At 29.8% G+C, this 12,322-nt stretch overlaps 1 protein-coding gene across 1 annotated transcript; it reads right to left on the bottom strand.

Moving 5' to 3' along the window:
* Positions 1-5,925: 5,925 nt before the first annotated feature.
* On the bottom strand, positions 5,926-10,393 carry LOC114268760 (CBS domain-containing protein CBSX3, mitochondrial). The gene is made up of 6 exons (XM_028209978.2): positions 10,186-10,393; positions 7,326-7,591; positions 7,155-7,236; positions 6,564-6,637; positions 6,383-6,443; positions 5,926-6,294 (listed from the first exon to the last, which is right to left on the bottom strand). Exons 2-6 carry the CDS (start codon positions 7,581-7,583, stop codon positions 6,152-6,154), a joined length of 618 nt encoding a protein of 205 aa, XP_028065779.2. The 5' UTR covers positions 7,584-7,591; positions 10,186-10,393; the 3' UTR covers positions 5,926-6,151.
* Between the last annotated feature and the right edge of the window lie 1,929 nt (positions 10,394-12,322).

The following is a 12,322-nucleotide window of genomic DNA, read 5'->3' as shown; positions in this document are numbered from 1 at the left end:
ATGAACTCGGCCCGACAGGGACTCGGACCGTCCTGTCCTGATAAATAGGATTTTTCCTGAAAATTATTCCCCATAGGGCCGGGGCTGGTATTGAAAAATACATCCCCGATGATTTTCGAACCGAGGACGGTGATAAGGTCTCCAGGCCCCAGTCGCAGCTCGATACGGGCCCTAAATTTCCCCGAAACATCCCGCCGTTATATATATATATATATATATATGTGTGTGTGTGTGTGTTTAGGCTTAATATTATATATCTCTCTCTCACTCTCTGACTCTCTACTCTCTCAACTCTCTCATTCTCTCTCTCAACTCTCATTGTCTCAACTCTCTCTTATTTTCTCTCGTCGATCCTCCATGGCCATTAGCCTTCTTTGTCGTCGATCCTCCATGGTCTCCTCCATCGCCGATCCTCCACTCCATGGCCTCCTCCGTCACCTCTGCGACTACCGACTGTGAGATCTAGATTCAAATCAAAATAGAGTTTTAATCATGACTGTTGTTTGTTGATGATTTTTTCAGATCTTCAGATTTTTTTTTATTTTTTTGTTCTTGTGTTGAACAAAATTATTAAAAAAAAAAAAAGTCAGGGTTTTTTTGGGGTCGGGGAAACCCGATCCCTGTTAGAGGGGCGGGGTTGGGGGGTGGTGACGTCCCCCCGGGGATCGGGGGCAGGGACTGGGAATTTTTTACCTTCGGGGATCAGGGACGGGGAGTGTAATCCTGGGCCCCACGCCGGCTCGTTGTCATTCCTAGATGACACTGTTTAGGATTTGAATTTGTAATTTTTTATGTATCAATGTGAATAACTCTTACAATTTCACTGATATAAGTATAAATCCTACCTTCGAGTTAACTCATCTTAAACACTTTTTTGTATAATAAAAAACTTAAATATTGTCACATAAAAATATTATAATATATCATAATCAATCATTACTTGAAACATAATTAAAGACTTGATGTACCACTTTAGACATAACAAAAAATATAACTAAAATAATACATCGGACTAAAATATAAGAAATAAAAGTATGAGTTATAATCAAGTCATAATTTGTGTATTATAGAATTTTTCGTCATTTTTTTTTTCAAAAAAAAAAAAAGTATTTTGATACAAGAGGAATTTATGATTTTTGGTAAATTTGATTAATACAAATAAAGATTTGATTTCAGGTTAAAAATATTTTTTTTAAAGTTTAAAAGAAATTATTTTTATGAATTTTTTACATAAGATCACACACAATGTCAAAAATATTAATCAGCCATTAACAAATTTGTTTATATATGATTTTCAATTGTTAAAATTTTTTACACCAAGCGTTAAGACTCAAAATTAATTTTTCATTTTAAAACATACTAATTTTTCTTATAAATTTCTAAACGTATGCACTGAGAAAAGATGAATACTTCAATCCGGACAAGCATGGAAGATAGATCGATGAAAGGAAGGAGAAACAGTTGATTCTAATCCAAAAGGGATAATCATTTCAAAGAATAACAATTAGCCTGGGTGATTTTTGAGACAGAACAATTATGTCATTAAATCCTTGTGGAAATCACCTAACATCTCTATATATTGAACAAAATTATTTGACAATTGCGTAAAAACTCAAGCTCCAAAAACGTAACTTTGTACAATTACATGAACATATATCTATATATATAAGAAGAGTACTATTACTTTATCTCTTTACATTTTTCATAGGATAAATTACACTAATAGTCCTTATAGTTTGGGATTTGTATTACTTTGGTCCCTCACTTTTCAATTATGGCACATTTGATCCTGAATTTTGAATCTTATTCCAAATAAGGACAATTGAAGATATCAGTAGATTTTTCAAGGATAAAATCATTAATTTGATAAAATATAAACTAATTTGACAAAAATAAATGTCAAACAAATATTTTTGAATTTTTAAAAATTATTTCTACCCACTAAAAATAAAATTATGTAAAATTGATAAATCTTTTAGACATTTTTTTTTACCAAATTAATTTTTATTATGCGTTTGGATGATGATTATGTAAAATTAATTTTTAAAAATTAATCATGTAATTTTTATCAATTTTACATAATTTTATCATTAATGGATAAAAATAATTTTAAAAAAATTAAAAATATTTTTTTGGCATTTATTTTTGTCAAATTAGTTTATATTTTATTAAATTGACAATTTTGCCCTTGAAATTAAACAATGGTATCTTCAATTGTCCTTATTTGGAACAAGATTCAAAATTCATGGTCAAATGTAAAAGTCACGAGTCCTAAACTATAGGGACTGTTAGTGTAATTTGCCCTTCTTCATATGAGATTTTTTTTTTTTTCAATTTTATCCATATGTGAGATTACCTTTAAGGACAAAATACTAAATTAAATATATTTTATTATTTCTTTACACCCATAGTCTTCAATCCCTACTTCTCTTTTTCCTTTCTCAATTTGTCTTCTCTTTTACACATCTCTTTTTAAAAAGTGAGAATCATGATATTTTGATTATAGAAAAAAGCAATGGATAAAGAAATCCTCAAAAAAGTGAAATGGTGAGTTTTTTTTATTTATTTGGTAGGTTTTTGTTTCATTTTTTCTAGATTGTTCTTCAACTTTGGTTCAGCATTTTGAAATCGAACAAAATAAAATAGTCCAGTATCACATTGCCGAACAAAAAATATATTTCTTGTAACCAACTACTGAATAAAAGATACATTTTTGATAACCCAAGGCCGAATTTTTTTTATTTGTTTAGCTACTACGTATCGTGTATTTCTAGTTTCTTTTTTTTTATATATATATTTTCTATTTTTTTGCTTTGGAGGATTATACTTCTACTCATTGCAATAATGCAAGTACTACATTATTAGCGAACTCCAGTCATGAATTCATTGCAGAAGAGGTCTGTTAAGTTTTTTTATGAATACGATTTTTTCTTATTTTTAATTTATATTGAGTTTTATTAATAATTTCACGTAAAATGTATTTATTATCTTTAAATTTTTATTAGTCGTCAAACATTAATTAAATAGGTTTTTGATGTTAGGAAGAAAACTATATTTGTCATTGTTATAAAAACATCAAATACGGGAGGTAACGACAGAAAACCAACCCTTACACTTGAGCTGCATTCGAATATAGTGCACTACGTGCAACTATTTAGTTCACAGGAAAGGTTTTAATAACCTTACCTCTATCTTATCCTGCTTCAAACCTAGCCCTAGATTTAATCATTGGATGACTATGTCCCCACATAGGCCATTTGATAGTATCATACTACCGAGTCGTTCTTTATTATTTATCCATGCAACAGTGCTTGACGTTTCTACCAATTAGATCAGTACCAATTGCAATGCCTGATCAAAGAGATATCTGCATAGGATTTGAAAATGAAAACCATTTCGTGCAGGTATAAACTACCGAGCCTACTTAGATCATCACTATGTCTTATTTTGTAATTCTAATTATTGATATCTTTGTTATAGGATTACCTACAACCTGGTCATCTAGTACCTTTGATAGCAAATAATTAGATTCATTTTCATCACCCGTGTGCTAGTAGATGAGAGAAAGCATATATTACCCATGTTTATCAATTCCGCATGTTTGTCAGCTCTGGTGCAATAACTACCAAAATATCGATATAGACGAATTGTGATAATATTTTTTATTAATGGATGCAAACAATGACAAATTTTATGAATGTTCGTGTACTTGATATTTTTATGGATACTTTTTATGTATGATTTTATGGATGTGTGTTTGATTTATGAATGTTTTTTATGAATGTTGAAGGAAAAAGTAAATCTTTCAACGTATAGCGACAGGTAGCTGAACAAATCTATTATAGTTTGAAAATATGACATTAGAGTAATCTAGTTTGTATAGCAATATATCACCGCATATACACTTCACAAGTGGCCTTGGATTAATTTCTTATTATCATCAATCGAACGGCAACATATTGTTGGAGAAAAAAAGTTTGTCTAGTAACATGGCATTGGATTAATTCAAATTCATTAACGCTGTATTGCCAAATAGGTCTAACACAAATTTAAAAGTCATTGTTTGGAAGAAAGTGACTGTGTAAATGTATAGCAATAAAATGTTAGAAAAATCTATTTTTTCCGTCAATATGACACCGGAGGAATGTAAATTGTTTAGCACTATGTGGCCGAACAAACACTTTGTTGTGGGCTCCACTCACTGTCTTCCTTACGTCTTTCTCTTTTTCCTCGCTACATTTTTCTCTGTTCCCTTATTTTCCTTCCAAAAACTATTGATGTAAAAAGATGAAAGAGTTTTGAAGAGTCTTACTTTAAGATTTATTTTGATAATATATTAAGTGTAATAAGAATCTTATTTTCTTTTTAATGATGTATTGGAGATAAAATATATAAAGAGATAAAATGATGATATAAATAGAATCACTCGTATAAGAATTGATTTGCTTAATATGGCCGTCTTTTTCTGGACGATTGTGCCGTCCCCTTTTCTCTAATTTGTCGTATGGAACAATTGCCTCATGCGATGACTATTATTATTTATTCTGTCCATATTGCACAATTGTTCTCAACACCACAATTATTAATTTGTACAAAAGAGTTAATTTCACTAATGATATAACTTTTATGTTGGTTAGTTACGATATGTTTGATTGAAAGATTTAAAAACAGATTTAAAAAGAAAAAATAAAAAAATATATGAAATTAGGTAAAATATAATTATATTTTATTCATATTTCACTTATCTTTTTTATTTTTTTTTCCAAATCCTTCTTCAAATCTCTTCTTCAAATCTCTTGACCAAACACAGCATTAAGGATTGGACTTAGAGGTTTGTAGGGCCTAACATGGATCCTGTTCTCATAATCTAAATCGTTTATTTTGTAAGATATTTTATATACATCATTCATAAAAAAAAAAAAAGCCAATTTAATAATTATAATATTTTTATTTCATTATATTTTACATAAAAAAATAGATGGTCTATTTTTAAAAATATACTTCTCAATTCATTTTTTCTTTAAACGTATGCGATAAAATAAAAATATTACAATTATCCAATCAATCTAATTTTTTTTAAAGATATAATATACACAGAATAATGCTATATAAAATGAATGATTCATATTATCAAAATAGGATCCATGAGCCCCTAAAGTTCTCTCAAGTTGATTTTTTTTTTTTAATTGATATATAAATATGAAAGAATTCAAATAATTTATTTACTCCTTTATTTTCTCTATATAATTTTTTATATTGACATATTAAAATTATATATAAATTTTATATTGTTTTAAATAAACTTTAGACTCAAAAAAAATTATTTTAATGTTCACTTACAACGTTTCAACTTAAATTGTTAATCTTGAAATGACACTTTTAAGACTAGAAGGTAGCATGTAGTAGTAGTTCTTTCAAACCTACAAAATTGAGTTGCTAATTGATACCAAAAGATGTCAATTTTTTATTTTTTTCATTATTTTAATGTCAGGACCTACAAAAGAGTTTTAAAAAAAAATTTAAGCGAAAAAAAGAGGGGATAAACAGAGTATTCTTTCGGAAATTATTCTCAAATGAGGGCATAAAGAAGAGATCTAATTTACCAAAGGCCTAGTTTGGGAAGACTAAATAAGTACACTTTTTGACTTTTTATGAAATATGAGTTGGGTTTGGGTTGGGTTTGAAGTGATGTGTTAGAGAGGTGATGTGACTTAAATAAGATGATGTGACTTAAATAGGATAGTGACTTTTTGACTTTTTGTCTTTTTTGCCTCATGCCAAACTTGGCATCTCTTTTGGATATTGGTTACCCTAGGGCTTAACTATATATAAATGTGAGCAATTATTAATGGTTAGGGTTACTAACAAACACAACACCATGCATTCTCAGGTTAACCTATCGATTGATGCATGTGCATCAAAGTATGAAGAAACAAGATTTAGGTTCTTATTGTTAACAACAAGTTCTTACTAATGATTCTAGCAATCATCCTACATATCAGCAGATGGGAAGAACAAAAAACACTAGAGAGAGATGCACAATGCAGACAACACACTACTATATTTACAAGCATTCAGCTCAGTGGTTTTCAAACTGTAAATTCCATCACTCGACTGGCCAACAGGTTATTGTCATCGTTTTCATCATCATCTAGTATCCTCCGTGAATGAATGCATTCAAGCGGTTCAACTCATCTCGATGCTCACTCACCACAGCTCGAACCACATCTCCAATTGACACCATTCCTATCATTTCCTTGTCATCAATCACTGGAATGTGCCTGATGCGATTATCTGTCAACCAACAACAACGTCCCAAGCAATATTAGATTCCTTTGATTTAAAGTCGTGTGAGAAACATTAATAAAGCGATATTTTGTACCTGTCATCAGTTGCATTGCCTTCAGAACTTTGGTATTCGGTGTGACTGTGATGAGCTTGTTCTGCAAGCACCACGTAATACATGCAAAGCATTTGCCATCACAAGTTTACAGATTGTACATGGATGTATAGAAATAAACGAAGGGATTGGAAGACGGATAACAAAGAACAATCCATTCTACCTCCTCAGTCATGATGTCCCCAACTTTGGTTGACTTGGATGATCTTCCCTGTACTATGATCTTCCTGAGATAATCTGGAACAAATTTGTCAAATTAGACAACCATTAACTTAAACAATTGCAATTTTACCACATCAATTATGGGTTGCAGCATGTGCCAGTGTCAATTCATGTAATTACATAAAAACAGGGGTGGGGGAGAAAATAGCTCTCTGGCAGCTCTAGGTATGTGCATTATAATTCATAATTCTTAATGTTTTTGGTCCAAAAACCAAACCAAACTATTAATTTCTTCATCATTGACACTAACATTAGCGGCTAAACTGATACAAAGAGATAGTTACTACCAGTTCCACTGAGATATTGATTACAATTTTGTTCCAGAACCTGTATTTTTGCTCATCAAGTTACTATCCGTTCTTAAAACTATAGATTGGACCTTGAGAAATAAGTGGAATGTAAGTCAGAGTTGGCAAACATCATATTTTAAAAGAAAGCAACTTCCTACAACTCCAACAAAGTGAAAAAGAAAATTTTGCTTCAAACATATCTAGTTATATGCCATGGATTCAACAAAAGATTTCTCAATTACCTCTCTCTGTGATAATCCCAGCAATTGACTTTTGCTCCCCAGGTTTTACAACAACTAACGCTCCAACATTGTGGCTTGTCATCTGCAATGGATAAGATTTACATGCTCTTAACATCAAATTCTTGTCAAATTAGCAACAATATGCACAAAAGAAAATTGATGATTCATTACCGATTTCACAGCATCATAAACAGTGTCTTCTGTAGCACACCAAAGCCAGGAGCCATCTGCACCCTTACCCTTAGCTTTCAAGATGTCTGCAATGGTGGTGCTTTCAAAACCAGCATCTTCCAAGCGAGCAGAAGCAACTGACTCATAGCGAGGGAAGAAAAGTGGGCGCATTACTGGATTCACCAAGCGGATATGTTGCAGGACAGCATGTTTGAGGACGTTCCCATGAGACAGCACTTTGTGGATTCCCCCTAGCATTTTGTCACCTGTTTCAAGATAATTCTTCATCGACAATTCAAGGGCATCAATATTGTTTTCAAATTCTCCTACCAAATGATTCTATTTTACAAGTGAAGAAGCAAGGGCCCCTTATAACACACAATTACTTTTCCAATTTGCCTAGTGGGAAATGCACCCCCAGAAATGCTACCCCCCTTCTTTTCACAAAATAAAAACACAATTCTGTTTCCTAAGATGACAGTGAAAACTTTGGCTATTGGATCCTATGTCCCAATATTTCGTTGTCCCAATATCCCAATACACTCCCAATCGCACGATGTATCTCGTCAAAAGACTTGAAGATTGAGACACAATCATGCGACTGTGAGTGCATGGGGGCACAGTATTCGCAAAATTTTCTTTTACAAAGATAGTAAAAAGCCATTTTTTAACTTTTAACATATTTTGGGTCACATCACTTCTCTAATTTTTTACACATTTTTCCACAAAAGAAAAAAAAAAAGAAAAAAGCCAAAATGTCAGCTTTTAACCAACTTCTCAAAACAACCCTTTAAAACTTAGGCTGCTTTTGATTCAAGATTTATGAAGGGAAAGAAAAGAAATGAAAAAATTGAATAAAACTTTTTCTTTTTTCTTTTTCCTGTCCCTTCACAGATTTCACAGATCATATATGGCTTAGGTTGTGTTTGGATCATAAGATATGAAAAACAAAAGGAAAAGGCGATAGAAATGGTACAAAAATTTAGGTTAGATATCATTCACATCTCTCAAACTTTTTATTTTATCTTCCCAAATACAGTATTAAAGCATCTCTGGTAATGGGATACGAATCTCACAATCTTGAAACATAACCTATAATCACCAGAATTGAATTATTTGCCCTTAGACTTAGGCCTTGTTTGTCATCTCTTAAAAAAATCAAAAAGTCACTATCCTATTTAAGTCACATCATCTTATTTAAGTCACATCACTTCTCTATCAAATCACTTCAAACACAACCCATATTTTACAAAAAGTCAAGTGCACTTATTTATAACATCCCAAACAATCCCTTAGTGCTATAAGTTATTTATGCAGAAGTGATAGAGAAGTAGAGCACTAAATTAAGTTTTACTTATGTGACAAAGAAAAAAAAAACAGAAAAACAAAACTGACACATCACATCAATTTTTTGTTTGTTTGGTTGTATATTTTGAAAGTAGTTTTGGAGTTTGGGATGATTTGATATTTTGTTGTAATTGAGTAGATGTGTGTGAGAGAAAAAGTAATTGAGAAGGAGAGATAAAAGAGAAAAAGTGATTGATTGATGTGTAAGAGAGAGAAAGAGATTTTGAAATTTTTTTAAGAAAAATCTCAAACCAAACAATTTTTTGAAATTTTTTTTCTAAAACTCATCTATAAAACTCAAACCAAACATACCCATATTTTTAATCAGGTTAAAATAATAATAAAAAAAACTAATCAAAAATCATTTTATTTTTTCTTTCACAGCCATCAAACCAATTATAATATATATATATATATATATATATGTATATATATATATATATCTTCCCAAACGCAATATCTTTAGACAGATTAAAATAACAAAAAAAAACTATAGGCACCGTTTGGGAAGAAGAATATAGAATATGGAGCTTTTTTTGGCTATTTTAGCCACAAAAGACAAAATAAGTTATTTTAGTCACAAAAAACAAAACATCACATTCAACCCATAATCATTACACTCTTCTCTCACAAAAAAAAGTCAAAAAACCAAAAAGTCCTTTCCAAACCAGCTTTTTAGCCTAGGCTAAAATAGCCAGAAAAGCCAAAAAGCCCCCCCCCCCCCCACTTTCCAAACCAACCCTAACTAACTAAAATGAAACTTCCCAAACGAAGGCAAGAATAAGGCCTCGCTTTAGCGTTTAACCTGAGTTCTGAAAATTTCTTCAACCGCTATAATATATATATACTCCCTCTATCTCAAAATAATAGTTCCTTTTGGGAATCAACTTTTTTTTAATAGTACAATTATTGCACTTTAAAAAAGTTAAATTTTCAAAATTATCCTTTTGATAATAATTGGGAATATCAATATCATAATTACACTTTTTATATTGTTTATTAATTTAAAAGAATGACAAAATAGAAAAATTATATTATTTTTGTACTTGATTTTTGAAGACGAACTAATATTTTGAGACAATAAAAAAATAGAATAAATGGCTAATATTTTAAGACAGAGGGAGTATATATATATATTTTTCCCATGTAAGTTACAAAGACGCTTCCAGTTTTTCAACTCAGAGATCAGACAAGGTAAAGTAAAGTGAGTAAAGAAGAAGGGAAAAAAAACTGGAAAACACTTTCAATTACACAAATTTAGAGAAATTATCGCAAGAAAGTGTTTCTCAAAATTTCCTCCATACGCCTCAGCACAAAATTCAAATCATCAACTCGATAAGAACACTTCAAACAAATATATCAGTTTTCAACATCAATTCTTGTCGAACATATCTCAAATTATTCAACTCGCAAAAACAAATCTAAAGAAACCGCATCAAACAATAACAAGAACTACACATATACATATAGAAAGCTTTGAAGAAGAAGGAGGAGGAGGGAAAGGAAGCTTCACCCGATCTGAGATCTCCACAAAGTCCCACACTACTACCCAGAACAGAGCAGAGCAGAGTAGAGAGAGGAGGCAAGGTGGGGTTATATCTTTCCTTTCCTGCCTCTCCTCAAGTTTATCCACTACCAAAATCACGGTCACTTCACAAAATGGGTTGTGATACTCTGTATATGTTATGTTCACTCTACTAATATCCTACCCTCCTTCCTATGCAATGTATTGGCTTCCTTTGTGAATATATTATTTTAATATTTTTAATTTTTAGCTTAAAATATGAGATAAAAAAAATTAAAACATGTTGGGTTTGAGTTTTTTGGATTAAATTTTTTGAAAATTCAGTTTTTTGGTTTTCATGTTTTTTGTTTTTAGTGAATATTTTTAAAACAACAATGATTCATCCCACTAAAAACATCACCACTAATAGCACTAATACATTAAAAAAGTAAAAAAAAATAAAATAAAATACAACTCCAAGACCAAAACATCACATCAGTAATGACGGGACCCACTGCCACCTAATTAGTGGGAGCACTAATTAGTGCTCCCAAGCATTTTTCTTTTTAAAATTTTAAATAGTTTTTTTACATTTTTAGATGCACTTTACTCAGATGTATCTAAAAAGTAAAAAATTTGTGAAAAATATTTTAAAAATTTAATAAATACATAAAAATATAAAAAAATGTACTGAATTCTCGTATTTTTTTGTATTTTTTATATTTAGTGAATTTCTAAAAGATTTTTTTCACAAATTTTTTACTTTTTAAGTATATTTATGTTAGGTATGTCTAAAAAAAAAATTTGCTTAAAATATTAAATAAATTCAATAAAAACAAAAAAACACGAAAAATAAGAAAATAGAATTTTCTAAAAAGTATTTTTGAAAAAACACAACCAAGCAAGCTGAATAGTATCATTTTTTTAAAAATTTATCTCGCCATAACTTTCCACGACCAACTTTTTTTTTTGGTCGCCAAAGGGTAATCTTCCGTGACCAAAAAAGCCTTTGAATGATTTTTTTATTTTTTATTAAAAAAATGGGCAAAAAGTAAAGAGAAAAAGAGAATCTTTGACTTTTTTTATTATAAATTATTAGTTTTTTAATTTTTTTAGTGATTTTTTTATTTTAAACTAAAATAATGAGTTGTCAAACGAGGCCTAAGAGCATCTTTGAGTAAATATTTGCGTAAAAATTCTATTTGATACTATGCGTTATAGTGCTAATTTTTTAATTTTTATTAAATAATTGGTTGACCGAGTGAATGTCCGGAGGATGTTCGGGTATGTGTTATAGTGCTAATTTTTTAATTTTTATAAAATAATTGGCTGACTGAGTAAATGTCCAGCAGATGTTCAGGTGGTCGTCCAGCTTGTGTAAATTGACGAAATCTTGAAATGGGCAAATTTGCAAGCCCAATTGACCAGGTCGGTCGTTCGATGTATAGTCTCCAACAACCATATATAGTAATTTGATGAACGATGAAACCTCTCTGAATTTGATAATTTTTTTTATTTTTTCCTTATTTGATATAGTTTTGATGTTCGCCTTAAAACACAAAAAATAAAGACGTTTTATCAAATTTAAATTTGATAGAATATTTGATATAGGTTAGAGCCGCTGTAATAACAATGATCTTATCAAATGGTTTTTAATATTTATTTATTTTTATTAAAAATATATTTAAAAAATCTTTAAATTATTGTTAATGTTATAAAACGTATAATAAATATACTGAAATATATAAAAGTGTATTAATGAATATTAAAATATTAATATCCGTTTCAGATGTATTAAAAAGGTATATTAATATTAATATATATAAAAATATTTTAAAACATGTAAAAAGTATATTAAAATTATAAATATTTTGTTGTTTTGTAATTTTTAAAGACAATTATTATGGCCTTTGAAATGTTAACTTTTTGGTTAAAATAATTAAAAATATATAGAGGTGTTTAGTATGTGCTAAAATAACATATAAAATTTTAGTATATTATCTTATTTGGGTTACAATCATCTTATTTAAATTATATTATATTTCTATCATATTATTTCAAATCCAATTCATATTTCACATTTTCTCGTGAAAAATCAAAAAAATATATTTATTTAAATTATCTCAAATATCCCTTAATCGCATTA

This window comes from Camellia sinensis, chromosome 14 (genome assembly GCF_055761805.1).
Source record: "Camellia sinensis isolate YWXY chromosome 14, ASM5576180v1, whole genome shotgun sequence".
NCBI classification, from domain to species: domain Eukaryota; kingdom Viridiplantae; phylum Streptophyta; class Magnoliopsida; order Ericales; family Theaceae; genus Camellia; species Camellia sinensis.
This window is presented reverse-complemented; position numbering and strand designations above follow the sequence as displayed.

What these genes read in the sequence shown, in the direction of transcription:
- LOC114268760 (XM_028209978.2), bottom strand. Translation starts at nt 7,583, where the DNA reads ATGCTAGGGGGAATCCACAAAGTGCTGTCTCATGGGAACGTCCTCAAA. An exon ending in TTTATGATGCTGTGAAATCG is followed by an intron (nt 7,237 to 7,325) that starts GTAATGAATCAT and finishes TATCCATTGCAG; the next exon opens with ATGACAAGCCACAATGTTGG. An exon ending in TGGGATTATCACAGAGAGAG is followed by an intron (nt 6,638 to 7,154) that starts GTAATTGAGAAA and finishes AATTTGTTCCAG; the next exon opens with ATTATCTCAGGAAGATCATA.